Raw genomic sequence first — 22,085 nt, 5'->3', positions numbered from 1 at the left:
TGCAGTTTTTGACGGTAGAAAATATTTAGCGAGGAACTTTTTTGCCAAGTCATCCCAAGTGGTGATAGACTCTTTTGGTAATGAGTTCAACCAATTCTTCGCCATGTCCCTCAATGAGAACGGAAATAATCGCAACCGGATGGCATCATCATCAACACCGTTATACTTGAAAATAACACATATCTCTAGAAAATTAGCTAAATGTGCATTGGGATCTTCGACATGTGAAACCTCAAACGGAAATGCTTGTATCATCTGAATAGTAGCCGGCTTGAGTTCAAAATTGTTGGCTTGTATCGTTGGACGACGAATACTAGTATGAATCCCATCCATTAATGGAACATCATAGTCCCTCATAGACTTCGGACCTTCATTACCATTAGTTTGGTCGGCCATTGTATGGTGCTGAGAAGCTTCTCGCTTATTCTTTCTATTTCTTCGACAAGTTTTCTCGATTTCAAAATCCAAAGGAACAAGCTCTGAATTCCCTGTACTACGCATACACTAGCCAAATACCTACAAAAAAAAAAGAAAAGTTTGGTCTAAAATCAAATATGATTGAATTAATATTAACAAAAAGATTAATAAATTAGTCCCCCGCAGCGGCGCCAAAAATTTGTTGTCTATATTTACGCACGCAAGTATACGTATCGAAACAAGTAATAAAGTGATAAGAAAGTATCGTTCCCACGGAGACTAAATATCAATCTATTGCTAATTTTCAATTTATCTCACTCTAATTTTATCCAAACAAAAGTAAAAATAGGAATTAAAACTAAACAAGAAAACTAACGGAGAAAATAAATTTGTAGATTTAAAATCAATGAGTGATAAAATCTAGGTTTATAATTTCTCCCAAACACTCCACTTAATTAGATTATCTTTCCTTCTATGATAAATTAATCCACTATAATTGTCATCCAAGAATACTAAATTCTCTACAAGTCTCTGTCGATGGTCATGTAAAAATACCCTTCTAAACTAACTCCCTATATGTCTATGAGAATTAAATCAAGAAGAATTCATTAAGACTAAGCTCTCATAAGAGATGCGCACGCAACTTGAGTATATGTCTATCTCAAATTAGCGTATGTTACTCTATCTAGGTCATGAACACAAAACAACTCTATCGATATTATTAAGGTTCATCGAATCAATTCAATCAATGGCCAGTTAATTAAATCACATTAAACATAGGATAGAATAAACAATCACATGTGGAATCAGAGAAGAAAGAAATATAACTAATCAAATATCATGAATGGGTTCCATTATAATCCTAGAATAGAAATTAGTTCATCATTGAAAATAAAATAAAATTACAAAAATATTCAGTCATTCTTAGAGATTACAAATATCAAAAGAAGAGATAAAATTTAGAAAGATAAAACTCAAAAGTCGAATCTCCAACTTTTGTCCTCCTTCTCGATCTTGTGCCTCCAAGAAAAATCCTAAAACTTCTGTCTGGAATAAGGGTTAAACTTTCCTATTTATAGATATGGAGTCATTAGGGTTTAAGAGTCCCAAAATCCATCTCTAATTCGGTCACCACAAATTAACGTGTAAAGCTGGAAACGTAAGCAGGCCATGGCCTCCCAATATATCAAACCGCGGCTTGCATTTTTATATTTCTATTATGCAATTCTTGAATTCCCGCCACGGCCTCGTTTTCTACCAAGCAGCGGCTTGAAGACTTTTTAGCTTGTATGCTTAGCTTCCTTCTTCCAAGAGTGAACCAATTTAGAGTCAGAATTTCTCCTAAACGTATGCAACCATCCCAATGTTCCATATTGTTCCTAATCTGTAAAATAAGCATAAAAATCAAATAAAAACATATAATCACATAAAAAGTATAAAACTAGCTAAACTTAAATAAAAACAACTAAAAGACTCTAAAATTAACAAAATATTATATTTAAAAGTGATTAATTCGTAGGTATAAAACCTACTTATCAGTCATCCATGAAGACTTCAAGAAAATTTTCTACAATATTGGAGAAAATGCTCAACAAGCATCGTCGAAAGGTCGCATGAGCATTGTAAAGTCCAAAAGGCATTTGTCGATAGCAAAGGTCCGAAAGGGACATGTGAACGTAGTCTTTTCTTGATTTTTAGGAGCAATCAAGATTTGATTATACCCGAAGATCTGTCAAGAAAATAGTAATAGGCATATTCGACCAAACGTTGTGTATCTGATCGATGAATGGGAGAGGGAAGTTTACGTGTCATTGAGTTTAATTTCCGATAGTCGATATAAACTCATCATCCAGTTTGGATGCGAGTAGGTATAAGTTCATTATCCTAATTTGTCACGATCATGACACAAAACTTCTTTGGGACCACCTAAACTGGACTAACCTATTTGCTGTCTGAGATAAGGTATATAATACTTGCATCTAGCAATTTAAGGACTTCTCCTCAGATAACTTTTTACAAGACTGGATTTAGTCACCTCTATGGTTCTATCGAAGGTTTAGAATTTTTCGTGAGGTGGATCTGATGCATGAACATAGAGGGACTGATGCCCTTAATATCAATTATGGTCCAACTAATAACTTTTCGGTGTTCACGTAAAACGTCAAGCAACTGAATTTCTTGCAATTTTTCTAATTTGGGCAAGATGATGATGGGAAATGTCTTAATCTTTCCTAAGAACACATATTTCAACGTATCAGGCAATTGTTTTAATTCAAGCTTGGGAGTTTCTCCAACTGATGGAGAGGGTGAAGGGGTGGGGTGACACTTCATTTTTGGTTGCGGATCCATCATAGGGATGAATTCAAGAAGAGAGTTCACCTTTTGGATGGATTTCTCAGTATTGAACTCAATGCCAAATTGCCCAAAATACTCTTCTAGCGGGTTTATGTTCTCCACTTCTTCAAAAGTGTTATTGATCAAAGTGTCGATCATATTGATATCTTCCAAATCATATATATAAGTGGATTGGGACTTGTTGTGAAAGACATTTATTTTCACTTTCATGTTTCCAAAGGCCAAATTCATGATCCCATTTCGACATTTGATAACAGTGTTAGATATGACTAAAAATGGTCTACCCAAGATAATCGAAACGTTATTATTTGGGTTAATGACAGGCTTAATGTCAAGAACCACAAAATTGATAGGAAAATAAAAATCATTCACTTTGATGATCACATTTTCCATTATTCCCTTGGGAACTTTAATTGATCTGTTTGTTAAACTCAAAGTGATATTGTAGGTTTGGATTCCCCCAAACCAAACCTAGTTGTTTGTAGATAGAAAAAGGGAGAAGGTTCACACTAGCCTCATGATCTAACAGACATTGCTCTATCATCGTTTCTCCGATGTGCACAGACTTTGTAGGATAGCGAGGGGCTCTAAATTTAGGCACAATTGTCTACTAAATTAGACAAAAAGATTAGACTATCATCACAACGTCTTTTGACACGAGTTTTCCTTTTCACGGTATTGAGATCTTTGAGAAATTTGGTATAGGAGGGAATTTAATGGATTGTATCAAGGAAGATGATATTGATTTAAACATTTTTGAAAACTTCAAAAATTCCTTCCAAATGTTTCCATTTCTTATTATTTGTGAGTTTATACGGGAATAGGACTTTGGGAATGGTTATTCAAGTTTCGATTGGCAGAGATGTTTCTTTTGATTGATTTTCTTCGTCTGTAGGAGGTGCACTTGGGTTTTCCTTATGTTAGGGCCTCTTTAGGCATGTTGATAAAGTTCTATAAAGTCGTTTTTGGGACTGTAATTACACAAGGTTTATCGACACTTAATTGTTATTTGTCCCAAATAAACACGACTTGTATTTTTCAAATTATCGAAACTATTGGATTTTCTTACTATTTATAGGTGAAAAGGACAAAATTTGAAGGCAAATATTTTTGTAACAATTTTTGTTACAATATACGAGTCAAGAGGGAGCATCCAACCAAATCTCGGAGCAATTCGTCTCCACGTCACCCCACCGCGGCATCACCCTAGTGTGGTACGACTTTCTCGAGAAATAATGTCTCAAGATTCGAGTTGTAATTTCTAGATGCTTCGACCGTTGTAACAGAAGGCTATTCTCGAAACGAATCAAGGAAAAACCTGACCCAACAACCCGATTAAGAAAACTATAAATTGAGGGATTATCCTTAAGAGAAGGGGTCCCTCTTGGCCTTCTCTTAATCCCTTTTTCCTCTTGTAATTCTTTGTATTTTCTTTATTTTTGAGAGAACTCTTGATTGTAGTGAGAGCATCAAGATTGATTTTGTCAATTTTCTTCTTCATTTTTAATTGTAACTCTTTTGGGAGATCATTAAAGAAAGATTGAAGTGCAACATAGTTCTACATCCTCTTCTTTACCTTATGTCTTCTTTTGTTTACTATTGTTGCAACTTAATCCTTGCGATGATCGGTTAGATCCTCATTAGAAAGATCAAGGATGTCGAAGTAAGTTCATTTAATATTGTTGTTCTAATTCTATCATTTATACTTTAAACTGTAATATTGTGAAGCTTCTTATGATGAGATCATCCGATTTATACATTTGATTCAAGCTTTGATGATTATTGCTTATTTAGTTCAAGAATAGTCATGCTCTGTGATGAATTGAGGTATAAGTCAGGTAATCTTATCTAAGTTCGGGTTTACATGAATATTCTTTGGTTCAAATCTATTTCTAATCGATTTATTTTTCAATCCACGAACAATGACTTGTTATGTGGATCAAGTTAAAATTAGAATTATTCAGCATTATGGATGACTTGCAATGGTTGATTCGAACTCTCTAAACCCCTTTTACTTTGTTTTCAGTCTCTAATTTCTTACTTCAATTTCAATTTATAACTTAACTGCAATTTTACAAATCTGTTTTTAAAGAATCTATTTTCCAACTCTGTTTTGATTTTCAATTCGAATGAACATTTGAATCTTCATTGTTCCCGTGGAATGAATCCTACTTACCCAAGTTTTATTTTACTTCTCTGCAATTTATACAAAAGTTTTTCAGCGATCACATGTGAACCTAATTGTTCACTAATTTACCAGATCGTAGGGTATGGACGGATAAAATAGAGTCATTAGAGGATGTAGGTTGACTTGCTATTTCGTACTACTCCTTTGGAATAGTTCCTCTTAGGTTGGGCATCGTTTGATTTGGAAATTGCCCTTTGTTTCTCTACCTGAGAAATAGAGCTAGTTGACCTAATTGAACCTCAAGTTTATTAATTGCTTGTGCATTAACTTGATTGATTTGCAATTGGTTCTGATTGATCTATATTTGTTATTGCATGATTTGTTGTTGTTGTTTTAGCAACTCTGTTATCATTGATTCTAATGAAGAGTTTGTTTGTGCAATTGGAGGAAAGTAGTTGATCATAGGGTTGACGATGATCGCCTTCTGATTAGAATTCTGAGATGAAGAATAAGATGGTTGCGGAACCAAAGATAGGCTCACATTGGAATGAGACTGTTGGTTGTAGCTTTTTTGGAAACTCGGGGGTACCTCTCAGTTGGATAGATTCATTTTGTCAATATGAAAAATTGGGATGGAACTTATTGTCGAGATGGTACGTTTGATTGTATGAATTAGGAGTGGGTTTCCTATACATATTGTAAGTTATAATAGTATTGGCTTATTCAACCTTTACTACTGGCAAGGTGGGACACCTCTCGATAGAATGGTCGAAACTTACACAGAGTAGACACGATGAAAATGTCTTAGTTGCGACTTGCAAAATTGGGGTGGTTTCTTGTAGGTTGGCTTTGAACAAAGAAAAATGAAAGGTTGTTGTCTTCTTGGCAGAGAATTGAATCGGTCGATTGGATAAAAATTCCAACCATGTTGCTTCTCATCAATTCCTTCACCCAAATCAGTAGGAATATCCAAGTCAGAATACTGAAAAATAAATGTTTTCGTTACAATCCTTAAATCAACACAAGCCTACTCCAAATTTGCTAGATTTTGGAAAAAATTAGAAAATCTTTTTGGAACAGCTTTTTGATGATTTTAGCAGTCCAATGAAAATATTTTTTTTCTTTGAATTTGTTCGTTTGATATATGTTTTTCAGCAAACAAAACTTGGATCTGTAACAAATCCTTATCGAGTTCTTGTTGCAATGAAACTAAATTGAAACCATTGTCCTCGGCAATGGTGCAAATTTGTTCGGTGCAGATTATCAATATAATAATGAACAAAATTAAACCTTGGAAAACAAGGATAAATCCACAGGGACAACGTCAATTCGATATTTCTTTAACCTCAAAATTGACTCGGATTTAAGTAATCGAATTAAAAAAATTTTAGGAAAGAGTATCGCTAACTAAAATGAAGTAAAACAAGAAATGAAATGCAATGTAAAGGCTAGATAGGTCAAATTCACCTTGCATGTTATCTCAACATCTCAACGGTTCTATGTTTGTCTCGATCCATGCAACAAAGCCAATGCTTGTGAATTGGAAGGTAAATCTGTAAATTCTCTATGTGATTTAATTATATGTGAATCCTTAAATAAGATGAGATTATCAGAATTTTATCCAATGTTCTTACATAAGCATGATTAAGCTTGATCTCATCTAAACATGAATCATCAGACTTAGAACATAAAATACGTTGTCTGATGATTATAGGTCTCCTTGTTTTAACACGTAGGACTTTGATCAAACACTTGGACTGCGATAAGACGTTTAAGCCTAAGAACTACACAAAGCACGAGATGACGACTTAGCGTGTCAAATGATTTTGTTTGGGCAACAGTGTACCTCCAACTACTGAAACAAACTTGGGAGAATCAATATTAAAAGTGGAGAGCTGCTATTGTCACCCCAACTTTTACTTATTACACCCCAATTAAAAATTAAAATAAATAAGTGAAGGGTTGAGAGAGGAAATAAAAGTTGGGGTGCCGATAATAAAAGTGGAAAGCTGCTATTGGCACCTAGATTAAAAATTAAAGAAAATAAGTGAAGGGTTGAGAATAAGAAAAAGATGAGTACTAATAGAAACTTCCAAAGGGTTTTTTTTTTTTTTCTACATTTCTAATTTTTGTGTTTAGGATTTTATACAAATCTAATCATAATTGTAAACAACTGCTGAAATTGTATGTTTTAACAAGTGTTATAATGTTTTGTAATGCTTAGATTATACTTTGAGCTAAGCTTTGTAATATTTGAAGAATGTGTTATAATCTTTAATGGGGGTATCATAAATAATTTAGGAAATGAGGTGTAATAAGTTAAAATCAGTAAAGACTCCACCCTTACTAAGGGCTTGGGGTTCACTTTGTGGCGTCTACACCTGATCTAATGGGGTTAGGGATGACAAAATTCTATCAATTTTGAAAGATCTTTTCAAAAGAATTATATATATATATATATATATATATATATATTATATATATATATATATATAGGGTCCCGTTCGGCACCCTAAGTTTTACCACACACTTTAACAAACGCGTTTTGTCCTACATGGGTTAGAAGTTTCGGAATGGGCTGATTTTTGGTGAGGATGATCTCTATGGTGAGGAGATCATCCTCACCAAAATCATCAGCTCATTCTAAAACTTCTAACCCCATAAAAAATGATTTATAAAAAAATGGACGGTCCACGATTTTTCAACTTGTAAACATGGGGCTAAACATTTCGGAATGGGCTGATTTTTGGGGAGGATGATCTTCTAATCATATAGAGATCATCCTCACCAAAAATCAGCCCATTCCAAAACTTCTAACCCATGTAGGACAAAAAACGTTTGTTAAAGTGTGTGGTAAAACTTAGGGTGCTGAACATTTCCCATATATATATATGGGAGCGGTTCAGCGGCCCCAAAGTCTTCCAAATCTCATGCCTAGGTTTTTGCGCCGTTAGATTATAACTCATCCGACGGTTCAGCGCTAATGTTACGCTTTTATTATAAAACGTATGATATTTATAATCGGCTCCCTCAAATATTATATTATTTTCTTTTAACTCCCTCTCTTTTATCAAATCACTTCTCTATCTCTTCGATCTATCTTCTTCGTTCAAACAGAACGAATGTCTGTAACCCTTTCTCTTCGAAGATCTGTCAACCAACGAATCATCCTCTCTCTCTCTCTCTCAAGCAAGTTTTAGATCGAATGCATCTCGTCGTCCTCAGCCCTCTCTCGCCGTCGCCGTCAGTCCATTCGCGCTCTTTCTCTCTCAGCCCTCTCTCTCAAGTTTTAGATTCTCCACTCCCGAAGCTTCTCGTCGTCTTCGGACCTCTCTCAACCCTCTCTCGCTGTCACCGGCTGTCGCCGTCAATCCGACTCTGACTCAGATTATAAGTGGGTTTTTTATAATTGGGGATGTTAATGTGTTACTATTAGTGGGTTTTGTCCAATTTTGATTAGTATAAGCTTGAATTTGAGTTCTTATGATTGCTTTAAGGGGGGTGAAATCTGGATTAATTGGAAGGTAGTCTTCTGATTTTTCCGTAAGTGGGTTTGTTATAATTGGGCTTATTATTGTGTTTCTATTAATGGGTTTTGTCCAATTTTGATTAATATAAGCTTGAGTTTGGGTTCTTATGGTTTGCTTGAAGGGGTATGGAATCTGGATTGATTTTAAGGTAGATTTCTAGTTTTTCTGTAACTAGGTTTTGTCCAATTGTGTTTCTAGTTTTTCTAAGGTAGATTTCTAGAAATTGAACTATTTTACGATGGAGATGGGGAGGGCTTCTGAAGAAATGTTGGGATGATTGTCTTGTAAAAACCGTTTTCAATGGTTGGATTTGATCAAAATGAAGGGAATACTTTTTTAAAAAATCTATGAAAAAAAAAAGAAGAAATAAAAGAAAAATTTGGAAATCTTTGTTGGATGATCATCATTTTGGGTTTGGATTCTATCTACAGTTGTAACTAGCACCCATATTCTTTGCTTTTTTATCAATTTTTTTTTAAATGTTCATTTTTATCGCAGATTGGAAGACCAGTGATCTATGGCCTAGCATCGAAAGGAGAATATGGGGGGCAAGACATGTCATTGAGATGTTGAGGGATGAGCTTGAGCTTACCAAGGCCCTTAGTATGTGTCCCCAACATGCATGAGGGATATTACTAGGATCAATGTACAGACAGCGTGATCAGTTTCTATTATAGGTGTTAATGTGTGCATTCTGGGCTCTCTATTTTCATATTGTAACATTTTTCCCATTTGTGAAAGAAATTTGTAATGGAATACTACGGGTTATCCAATGAAGGAAATGGTTTCATTCTTCTACAATTATTTACCTTTTGTTTGATCAATCAATGGTATTGCTTTGTGCAAAGTAACATAGATCGGATGGTTAATATCACTTTATTATGTTGATTTCGATCTCTTAACCATCTTTAACTAGGGATGTTAATGGGTACTTAATTGATTGGATACCCATCTGGATCCAATATCTACAATTCTGATTTTAGGACAATGAAAAATAAAGGAATATTAAATTGTGTGGTCTTTGTTCTAGGCTTGCCGGGGAAGCAACACAAGCTTTTGGATGTTACCTTGTTGTGTACAACTGGACAAATTTGTTGAAAGGTGGCAACAACAGCAAATCAAAATTTCCCAAGTCAGACAAATCAATTCTCAGCTAACAAAGAACAGAAACACTCAAAGAACCGAACTAAAATGAAAAAATAAAAAGCTATAAAAAAAGGATTGATTGATTAAGTAACAGGAGTAAAGACCTTACTCTTTACAAAAAAGTAACAAATCTTTGTTGTAGTACAATAAACAAGATTGATTAAGTAACAAATCTTTGTTGTAGTACAATAAACAACATTGTACCCAAGAAACACACTTAATACAAAAAAGGGATGTCTCCATCATTAAACCTTCCTCCAATTTCACCTTCTGTTCGTAATACACTAAGCATACCGCAACTATGAAGAGTGCGCTGAGAGGTGCCTTGAGTGAAACACAATATATAGCAAACAGTCTTTGGCCAATCCAGTATATAACACAATCTGTATAAACACAATATATGGAATATGAGTCTAAATCTTCACTTAAGCATAGATACAAAAAATGGACGCTTCACAATATTTGGCCAATCCATAAAACAAGGAAAGATGAGAACAATATCCCTTTTAACAAAATTCATCATCATCAGAGCCTTATCCCAAATTTTGGGGTCAGCTTTAAAAAAAGATTACATCATGAAAGACAAATGAGATGGATGAGGAAAAGAATAGTCTAAGTCAAAGACAATAGAAACAAGCAATAAGAACTACAAAAGATGAGAACATTATCACTGCATACTTTAATAGCTTTTTCTTGAGATGGTACAAGGATTAAAGAGTCACCTCGTCTTCGTATGGATTGCAATGATCTTTAAACCACAACCTCAAGAACCCCTGATCACAATTCATTTGTCTGTAATTTGTTACTAACCCATCAAGGGTGCCCTCTCAACTAAGAAAGCCAAAAAACTAAAGTACATAAGAAACACAAACTTCCAACCAAACTACATTTCCTACATTCAGCCATAATTCATGTTCAAAAAGTATAAAACGAGTTATTTTAACAAGAAAAACAGACCTTCTCAACATTTTCAGATTCCAGACCAGTCTTGAAAAGCTTCTCACAAGAACATGCAATCCAATATTTGCTTGAATCAGGGGTAGGCACTTAAAAATTATAAAAACACACCTTCCAATGCCAATAGTAATGCAAGCCATAATTAAAGGTATATATAGTAGCATACCTTTCTATGCCTTCATTAGAAATCAAAACTAGGATTAAACCTCAATTCTCAACAGATGATGGTAGTGCAAACAATGGTTATGATATTACCAGAGAGTTTGAAGTAAGAAAATAAGGTGGTTACATGAAGAAAGATGATTTCACATTGAAATGCTAACTATACAACTCTTCCCCACCTTCTAGCTGCACTAACAAACCATATATGCCTACATAAATGAGTATGCACCCTTCCTATAATAAGATAAATATGCATTTGAATCCATGATTACATGGCTCTACAGGGATTTATTGTTTCAATCAGATGAATATGTACACCATCATCAGTTGAATACAATCGTTGTATAGCCATAATAAGTTCTCCAACGAGAACATCACTACATGAACCATATACCTAAACCACCACCAAATTACAGCTTTTGAAAGACCAAAAATAACAAAAAACAAACAGCATTCCTATTCTCAAGGATTATCTGTATCATGGTATCAGTAAGCTCAAAAATATGTATTGCAAGTAACTATAAAAAGCCCTACTGATACTCTGGTTTTCAATATGCGATGGTATGCAACAATAAGTTACTCTAACTTGTTTTTGAAGCCTATATTAACACTTAAATACGATGTTTAACACATAGATGTGCACATGGCTATCAGACATCATTAGAAATAGCAGACAAATAATTCAACCATAGCAGAAACAATCATTTATCCCACATTTAATGCCCAATATATATAAGAAGGTAATTCATTGCAAGAGAATCAAACAATTATAAACCCAGAAGAACCAAAACTCAAGCATGTATTAGTCGAAATTGGACAAAACCCGTTAACAGAAACTCATTAATATCCCCAATTATAACCATCTCATTAACAGAAACATCACAGAAAACAACCTTAAAATCAATCCAGATTCCATCCACCTTCAAATAAAACCATAAGAACCCAAACTCAAGCTTGTATTAGTCAAAATTGGACAAAACCCATTAACAGAAACTCATTAATATCCTCAATTATAATGAACCCAGTTACAGAAAAACCAGAAATCTACCTTAGAATCAATCCAGATTCCATACACCTTCAAGCAAACCATAAGAACCCAAACTCAAGCTTATATTAATCAAAATTGGACAAATCCATTAATAGAAACACAATAATAAGCCCAATTATAACAAACCCACTTACGGAACCCCCCCTTAATGCAATCATAAGAACTCAAATTCAAGCTTATACTAATCAAAATTGGACAAAACCCACTAACAGTAACACATTAACATCCCCAATTACAAAAAACCCACTTATAATCTGAGTTAGAGTCGGATTGACGGCGACAGCCAGCGACGGCGAGAGAGGGCTGAGAGAGGTCCGAAGACGACGAGAAGCTTCGGGAGTGGAGGATCTAAAACTTGAGAGAGAGGGCTGAGAGAGAAAGAGCGCGAATGGACTGACGGCGACGGCGAGAGAGGGCTGAGGACGACGAGATGCGTTCAATCTAAAACTTGCTTGAGAGAGAGAGGATGGTTCGTTGGTTGACAGATCTTCGAAGAGAAAGGGTTACAGACGTTCGTTCTGTTTGAACGAAGAAGATGGATCGAAGAGATAGAGAAGTGATTTGATAAGAGAGAGGGAGTTAAAAGAAAAGAAAATAATATAATATTTGAGGGAGCCGATTATAAATACCATACGTTTTATAATAAAAGCGTAACATTAGCGCTGAACCGTCGGATGCGTTATAATCTAACGACGCAAAAACCTAGGCACGAGACTTGGAAGACTTTGGGGCCGCTGAACCGCTCCCTATATATATATATATATATATATATATATGGTCCCGTCCAATGGCTAACTTTTTGGCAAAACATTTTTCAAAACATGAGTTAAAAGTTTTGGAATGGGCTGATTTTTGGTGAGGATGATCTCTACGGTGAGGAGATCATCATCAACAAAAATCAGCCCATTCCAAAACTTCTAACCCCATCAAAAACAGTTTACAAAAAATGGACGGTCCACAATTTTTCAGCTTGTAAACATGGGTTAGAAGTTTTGGAATGGGCTGATTTTTGGTGAGGATGATCTCCTCACCGTAGAGATCATCCTCACCAAAAATCAGCCCATTCCAAAACTTCTAACTCATGTTTTGAAAAATGTTTTGCCAAAAAGTTTGCCATTGAACGCTACCCATATATATATATGGTCCCGTTTAGAAAAAACATTTTGGCAAATTTTTTTTCAAAACATGGGTTAGAGGTTTTGGAATGGGCTGATTTTTGGTGAGGATGATCTCTACGGTGAGGAGATCATCCTCACCAAAAATCAGCCCATTCCAAAACTTCTAGCCCCAGTTTACAAGTTCAAAAATCGTGGACCGTCCATTTTTTGTAAACCATTTTGATGGGGTTAGAAGTTTTAGAATGGGATGATTTTTAGTGATGATGATCTCCTCACCGTAGAGATCATCCTCACCCAAAATCAGTCCATTCCAAAATCTCTAACCCATGTTTTGAAAAATGTTTTGCCAAAATGTTTGTCAAAATGTTTGTTGCTGAACATTTCCCATACATATATATATAGGGAAATGTTCAGCACCCTAAGTTTTACCACACACTTTAACAAACGTTTTTTGTCCTACATGGGTTAGAAGTTTTGGAATGGGCTGATTTTTGGTGAGGATGATCTCTATGATTAGAAGATCATCCTCCTCAAAAATCAGCCCATTCCGAAATGTTTAGCCCCATGTTTACAAGTTGAAAAATCGTGGACCGTCCATTTTTTGTAAATCATTTTTGATGGGGTTAGAAGTTTTGGAATGAGCTGATTTTTGGTGAGGATGATCTCCTCACCATAGAGATAATCCTCACCAAAAATCAGCTCATTCCGAAACTTCTAACCCATGTAGGACAAAACGCGTTTGTTAAAGTGTGTGGTAAAACTTAGGGTGCCGAACGGGACCCATATATATACAAGGTGGCATTCGGCGTCTCACAATTTAGCAGATGTTCTAGCAAACGTATACCAGCTGTTGGATAAAAGTCAGATGGACAGACGAGATTGAATGTCGCAGTGATCCGCGTTTAAATTATAAATTATTCGTTATTTACAACGCCGCCCTTCGAAAAAATAATTTTTAATGCTACCTCCCTAATAAATTTAAACCCCAAACGCAACAGAGACGTGTTTCTCTCTGTCTCCTTCACCTTCAAAGAAAATCGACTCTCAACCCTCTCTCTCTCGTCTCCTTCTCCCTGATCTCTCTGCAGGCAATTCGACCCTGAAGTTCTCTCTCTCTCTCTCTCTCTATCTCTATATATATATATATATCTTGTCTCCTTCCTAATCAATCTTCGTTTTTAATACAGAGGTGCATCAAGAGGTGGGGTGATTGATTACATAGAAAGAGAACAAGAAATGAAAGCTTTGGAATTGCATATCTCTTATTTTTATTAACTTTGTTTGCTAGGTTCCAATAAACAAATGGGTTGATACATAGATTTATTGACAATAGAGAACTACATCAATCAAGACAGAAAGGAAATCTAATCTAAAAATTCTGATTTACCCAAGTCATTTTATTATTTGAAGTTAAATTTACATTTCTTAATCAAAACCTACAATTTTATATTTTCTGGGATGTGGGATAGCCAGTGATACTGCTTGACTCGGTAAATTCTTCCATTGCTGAGTCACTGTTTTGATTTGGCTGTAAAACTGCACACCAACCTTGCCTGCAAATCACAAGGACTCTCTGTATCATGTAATTGCAAAATACACTGATCCTAATATTTAACCAACTAGAAAAGCTGAATATATTTGTCTTACCATAGAAATTGAGATCGCCTGTAAAAGATGCCTTTGATCAAGTGAATGAGAAAAAGGGCAATGGAACTGGAATGGGAACATTAATGCCTACCTGAATTGATATTAAACTAAATATGAAAAACGATAGAGAGAGTTGCAGAGAGAGAGAGAGAGAGAGAGTTGCAATGAAAGAGAAAGAGGGAGTTATAGAGAGAAAGAGAGTCGAGTTGTTGCGAGAAAGAGAGAGCGAGTTGCAATGAGAGAGAGGGACGTATTAGCAAAGAAGAGAGAGAGGGTTGAGCACGGAGAAGGAAAAGAGAGAACAAAACTTTGTTCTTTTGGGTTATATTCAGTGAGGGAGGTAAAATTAAATATGAAAAACGTAAAGGATGGCGTTGTAATTAATGTGATAATTTTTAACTTAACGTAAAATAGATCTCAACTGTTGGATTGTGTCCGATCGAACGGTCTCAAAACGTTTGCTAAAACGTTTGTTATTTAGCCTGATGCCAAATGGGACCCATGTATATATCCTTTTGTTTTCATTGTTGGATTTTAATTTTAAATTTGCGAATTAGGTGGAAGTTCACTAGTCGTCAATTTAATAAACCCTAGACCAAGTACAAAAGAAAATGTTTTTTTTTTTTTTTAATTTTTCTGTTTTGTTTTGTTAGGGGGGTGGGGGACTTCCTCATAATCTAGAAGGTTGTAGTGTTGGATTGCTAATGTGATAATCCATTTGAACAAATCAACCCTTAGTAAGACTTAAAATGTTACTATGTTAGTAAGGAAAATATTTCTCCAAAAGTATTAATCTTTGTAGCCCATGATTTTAAAAAGGTGAATTGATCAACTCATGGGAACAGATCCCAAAATTAATGGTTCCAAAATATTTACTCATTTTTTATTATTATGTTAAATATTTAATTTTGTAGAATAGTATGCGTTCACACTAAAATACCCAAAAATGCTATTCCGTTGCATTTGTATGAATCTTGATGTCTTGGTTGTGATTGCTATTGTTCCATTGAAGTCTTGACCACCATTAGAGTATAAAAATATTACTAGATGAATTATAATATGCTGTATTGTCATACACAAAATCATGTTTTTATGATAATTAAGATAATAAGATTATGATAGATTTGGATTAAATTATACTGGACTTTGTTTCAATTTAGAATTGTCTCTATTATTTCTACAGTCGTGATGACATAATGCCCACTTTGACATACACCCACATCATATAACCGTAGATCATTTGCCTTGGGGTACAAAAGAAAAAGATTAATGATTCTATGTATCCCAAGGCAAATGATCTATAACTCTATGATGGGAGTGTAAGGAGGCGTATGTTAGAGGGGAGACGTCAAAAACTGTATGATTCTAGCATATATTTATAAGGATTCATATGTGTGTATCTCGAAGCAAAAATCTATGATTCTAGCACATGCAAAGTAAGGAGAGTATTTTGAATATGCCACATGGGGGAGTCAGATTCTTAGGACTCGTCAGTGTCCCACTCCTACTAACAATGCCCACCTAGCACATTTTAGTTGGATTTAAAACAAATAGTATTACATGCATGACTTGCTTAATTAGGAGCCTGATGTGTTTTAAACGCATACCAAATATTACCGAGTAGACACAATTCTGCATCCTGATTTATTAAATATTGAGGCAAAAAGGTGTCCCATTCCTATAAATAATGTCTGCGTGGCACTTTTGGGTAGGAGTTTTAAACACAGCGGGCTGCTAATCAACCCGTTTACTACATGGGACACAGTCTAATGTGTTTAATTCCAAACATAAAAAATGCCACGTAGACAGCATATGAGCTCGATTCTACTAGGAATATACCATATACATTTAAAAGGAACGAGAAATAAAGACAAAAATGTAGCTATGTAGTGGGGAAAACAAGGAGAAAAGTTAGGTTTCACCGTTCCATTGTCTATTTAGTTGTTATTCAAATCTATTAAAATTAAAAAATAGTCTAACTGAATAGAGACTTCAATGTAGTAAAAGCTCATAATTCAGATCAGAAGCTTTTCACTTTATTTTTTCTAGTTTATTCTATGAGAAAAGTTTGTAAAAATGACATGGTCTTTCGTTATCAGTTACAGTGATGATGTTGTGGATATCTCAAGTAAATGGTGTATGTCTTTGTTATTTCTCGTTTGTTTTCAGGCAGAGTTCAGGTATCTTTAGAGTCTCAATTGTTGAACCTTAAGACAAGCTGGCACAATTGACCCATTAGAAAATAGAAAATGTCTACTTTGCCGGCCAAATTCCAACCTCTTGATTGTAAAAACTGAATTTAGATTAAAAAATAGCATTTGTTCAACATGCAATTTTTCGTGAAAACGATATATAAATGGAAAATTGCAACATCAAATGACACGTGGTAGCATATCTAATGTGTGATTGAGATGAGGAAGGGGCCAATTTATCCAAGTTGGTAAAACTTGGGGAGTGTTGCGTACTGCAATCGTAGTCACAAATTTCTCCGAATTGGGGGTTAGCTGATTTATTCGGCAAATTAACGAATCAATCAACGATCCCTCAATTAATCATGGAATATGGAAACATTTTTATCCTTTACCTCCAAAATTTTAGTTTTTTCTACATTCAAACATCAAAGAAGTTAGGATTTAAAGAGAGAGGTTCATGATAATTGTAGATGCACTTTCCCGCACTACCTTAAGATAATCTTCAAAGACCTATAGCTCGGTGGGACCTACGATAGGATCACTCCAATGATCAAGTTAGAATCTGTGCCAAGCTATTAAAGAGTTCTTAGAGTTAAATTTTTCTAACTTTTAGTTTGAATTGCTTTTGGGTATTTATAGGAATCTTGACCAGTGGATTTCTTGAGATATCGGTGATGATTAGTGTCAGGGTTGTTGCACCTACCCTCTGACCTGACATCTACAAGAGTTGGCACAATTACTCTGACAACTCTGGGGCATTTGCAACCGATCCCCTGGACCATGAATTGTCACATCTATCTTTTCTTTGTTAGTGCGGTTTACTTGTCAATTCACCACCTAGCTCGGTATGTCATGATATACTCGGTGGATCGGATGCTGCTTCTTATGGACGCCACGTGTCAGTGGATCCGAGAATTACCCTCCACAATGATAGGTTTTGGTAAGAAATCCAATTATAAGATATTTTGTATAATCTCCAAAATTTTGCTTATTTTTTTCCGAAACTTTTCCGAATGTATCCGAATCCGAACTTTGTCACAGTGACCCTTACTTGCCTAACAAAAAAGAAAGAAAATGACTGCAATGTAAAGAAACTTGAGAGTTGTAGGCCTATCTGCCGTTTCCAATTCATCGTGACAATTGAGAGAACAATGAGACCTATCCTCCGAATGGACAATCTTCAGTTCCTTATCGTTGGCTGCACCTTATACGTTTTCTTCTTAAAAGTCTCAACTACAACTGACACTCTTTTTCCGACCCAAGTCCTCGAAGGAAACCAGACCTTAGTTTCCTCAGGCCAAACCTTCGAATTAGGCGTTTTCAGTCGTGGGAATTCTATTAATAACCGGTACTTGGGGATATGGTACAAGAACATCCCAACTCAAACAATAGTTTGGGTTGCGAATGGAAACGAACCTCTTAGTGATCCATTGGGGTCGTTAAAGATCGATGACAATGGAAATCTCGTACTTGTCAATCGAACCAAAAATGTTATCTGGTCATCTACGAATCCTTCAACTACCATGAAGCCAGTGGCTCAGCTCTTGGACACAGGGAATCTTGTTTTGAAATATGAAGGAAACGACAACCCCAAGAGCTATATCTGGCAGAGCTTTGACTATCCATCGGACACACTCATAGAAGGCATGAAGCTCGGATGGAACAAAAATACTGGTATGAATTGGTACTTGACGTCATGGAAGAGTTCTGAAGACCCTTCTCCTGGTGATTTCACTAACAAGTTGGACCCTCATGCATACCGTGAATTAGTTTTACGTAATGGATCGATTGAGGTATTTCGATCTGGGCCATGGAATGGGCTTCGATTTAGTGGCGGTCCTAGGCTGCCGAACAACCCAGTCTACATACCCTTTTTCGTCTTTAATGATGAAGAGGTGTACTATACATTCAAACGCAACAGCAATTCTGTTATTTCAAGACTTGTGGTGGATCCATCAGGCATGCTTCGACGCCTTGCATGGAACGATCGAAGCCTAGAATGGATTCTCTTGTTTACTGTGCAGAAAGACCATTGTGACAATTATGGCTTATGTGGCGTTTATGGTACTTGTAACATTAACAATGCACCGGTTTGTAACTGTTTGAAGGGATTTACGCCGAAATCACCTCAAGATTGGGATCAGATTGATTGGTCTGGTGGATGCATAAGGAGAACACCATTGAATTGTGAGAATGGAGATGGGTTTATGAAATTGGCATCAGTGAAATTGCCTGATACAACGGGTTCGTGGGTGAATGAGAGCATGAGCCTTAAGGAATGTGAGGTGGTCTGCTTGAAGAATTGTTCTTGTACAGCTTATGCTAATTCAGATATTAGAGGAGAAGGCAGTGGGTGTGTCCTATGGTTTGGAGATTTGTTTGATATTAGAGAGTACAGCAATGATGGGCAAGATCTCTATTTTAGGCTGGCGGCATCAGAACTAGGTGGAGTATTTTTTTTGCTTCAGATTACTCTTTCTCAAAAAAAAAAAAAAAAAAATCTAACACAAACGAGATCGAAATCAACTGACAAAGTATGTGAAAATTTAGCTTTGTACAATCTTCCCTTGGTATGATGCAAATGATTTGCAGTGGAACATCTATAACCTATTGGAAACCTCTTATCCAAGAAATCTCCTAAGAAATCATTTTACCGTTTTGTTGATTCAGAGGTAAAATAAAACTTGAAAACAATTTTAGCTTATTTGATTGACCTCATCAATGCTTGCTTCATTAATACATACGAATTTACCCCCAAAAAAGGTATAATAATCTGCACAATAGAATTACAACATACCCATAATCAAAGAACCTATTTGAAATACTCTATACTTTTTATTATAACATGCATAACGAAAATACCCCTATGATGAGTGGTACATATATATTTTTACGAACTTTGATGAATGGATATTTTGTAATTTGATATGCAAGTAAATGTACCTATGATGAGAGATATTTTCATGAATTCATATGCATGTTATATATTGTTGCATGTACTGAGGGCTATTTTTATAATTGGAAAGTTCCTTTGAAGAGAAGGGTAATTTTTTAATTTGCATAATTACTTAGATGGATACTTTTGTAATTTGATATGCATGGGTTGAAGTGAAATAATGTTTGTACATGATTTGTGACTCTTTTTGTGTTGCATCAAGGTTGGGTTCACATCCATTAGAAAGCAAAAAATAGGATTATCTTAACCAATCCTTATATTTATAACAAGGTGTAGACGATGATAAATTAAAGAAATTATGCACATTTAACTTAATCTGATGAACACAGAGGAAAATGGTGATTCCAGCAAAAATACAAAAGGAGTGGCTGCAAAGATATCCATATCAGTCGTTGCAGGAATACTTTCGTTAGGTTTGATAATCGGTTGTATTTTTTGGAAGACCAGGCCAGAGCAAACAGGTAGGCTCCTTTGTTCCCTAAAATTATCTTCTATTGATGTTACACTCTGCATTCATATAGATGTAATTTGTGGAACATGTTATAGACCACAATACAAGAACAACTATTTGGTCAGAAGTTAGACCTTATGAAAAGATACATAAATCTAGTAACCATTTATATATCAAATTCAGTAGTTTTGATTGTTAGATGTGCCAAGCATAGGAATATGTATCTCTATTTAATTGATAACCAAAAAGTTGCTTGTAATGATCCAAGAATCGAAATTGTGTGATTTTAAAATTTTTGTTCATTCTCTTGTAAAATATCCAAATATCATGTTTTTATAGTCACTATTTTTCATATAATTCAAAGATTTAAATCATTTTCATGCCAAAGAAACAGGCGATGAGGAGAACAAACAAGATAAAGCTTACACTGACGAAAATCCAACAGAGGAGCTGGAGTTACCATTGTTTGATTTTGATACAATCGAAACTGCAACTAATTATTTCTCTTTGAACAATAAGCTTGGTGAGGGTGGTTATGGTCCTGTTTACAAGGTAACTTTCCATCTTATTGATTAAATCAATAACGCTGAAAAACCTAAAAATGAAAAATGTTCCCATAATCATGTTAACCTATGATAATCTCTAGGGTAAGCTACTAACAGGGCAAGAAATAGCGGTGAAGAGGCTTTCAAAGGACTCTGGACAAGGCCTCAATGAGTTTAAGACTGAGGTAATTTTGATTGCGAAACTTCAACATCGGAATCTAGTTAGGCTTCTAGGGTGTTGCATTCAAAGAGAAGAAAAGATATTAGTCTACGAGTACATGCCCAACAAAAGCTTAGACTCCATTATCTTTGGTTTGGCCCTCTCTAACACTTCATATATATGACTTATTTTGATTGTTTATTTACTAGATTTTGCAAATAAAAGCTGAACTACTATTTTGTAAAACTTCCTCAGATCAAGAAAGATTTACTATACTGATTTGGCAAAAACGCTTCAACATTGTTGTGGGCATAGCTCAAGGACTTCTTTATCTTCATAGGGATTCAAGACTGAGAATTGTCCATAGGGATCTCAAAGCCAGCAATGTTCTACTAGACAGTGAGATGAACCCTAAAATTTCAGATTTTGGCATGGCAAGAACTTTTGGAGGAAACCAGACTGAAGAGAAAACAGGAAGGGTGGTTGGAACTTAGTAAGTATTATAGAATTACTCTCTATGCATATATTTTCAATGCTTACAACTATTTTTCTTTGATGATGTCATGTAGTGGTTATATGTCTCCGGAATATGCGATAGATGGGCTGTTTTCGATGAAATCCGATGTCTTTAGCTTCGGTGTTTTGGTGTTGGAAATAGTTAGTGGCAAGAAAAACAGGGGATTCGAACATCCTGACCATGATCTCAACCTTCTTGGACATGTAAGTGTAGACATAAATGTCCTTAATTATCTAACATTATATGTACATCCTTTTCTATTTATTTATGAGTAGAAAGTAAATTATTTTTATTTTTTCAAGGCATGGAAACTATGGAATGAAGGCAAGGCCTTCGAACTGGCGGATACGTTGATGGAGGATGAGTTACCCGAGTTAGAAGTTTTGAGATGCATTCAACTGGGCCTTTTATGTGTGCAACAGCGCCCAGAAGACAGGCCAAGCATGGCATCAGTTGTTTTAATGTTAGGTAGCGAGGCAGTGATCTTACCCGAACCCAAAAAACCTGGTTTTTATAATGAGAGGAGTCTCATTGAGGCAGATACATTATCAAGTGGGAGAAGGTTTTGTTCAAATGAGATGACAATTTCACTGTTAGAGGGTCGGTAGAAGAATGTGTTGCTATGCATATTTAGCTGTGCCAAGTTTACAAACTGTATAATATTTCATGTACATTCTTATGTGCTGGATAAAGTACCATTTGTTCAAACACTCGAATTTGAAACACCAAGGGAATAAAAATCACAAATGGAGAAAA

General features: G+C 35.4%; 1 protein-coding gene across 1 annotated transcript; it reads left to right on the top strand.

Annotated features, from left to right (window-relative positions):
- Positions 1 to 17,784: 17,784 nt before the first annotated feature.
- On the top strand, positions 17,785 to 22,085 carry LOC147381328 (G-type lectin S-receptor-like serine/threonine-protein kinase At4g27290). The gene is made up of 7 exons (XM_086430578.1): positions 17,785 to 19,145; positions 19,986 to 20,117; positions 20,502 to 20,659; positions 20,754 to 20,964; positions 21,068 to 21,305; positions 21,382 to 21,532; positions 21,632 to 22,085. Exons 1-7 carry the CDS (start codon positions 17,852 to 17,854, stop codon positions 21,935 to 21,937), a joined length of 2,490 nt encoding a protein of 829 aa, XP_086286704.1. The 5' UTR covers positions 17,785 to 17,851; the 3' UTR covers positions 21,938 to 22,085.

The sequence above is a fragment of the Akebia trifoliata genome, unplaced genomic scaffold (genome assembly GCF_017979445.1).
Source record: "Akebia trifoliata isolate Shusen 1 unplaced genomic scaffold, ASM1797944v1 Contig00568, whole genome shotgun sequence".
Classification (NCBI taxonomy): domain Eukaryota; kingdom Viridiplantae; phylum Streptophyta; class Magnoliopsida; order Ranunculales; family Lardizabalaceae; genus Akebia; species Akebia trifoliata.
This window is presented reverse-complemented; position numbering and strand designations above follow the sequence as displayed.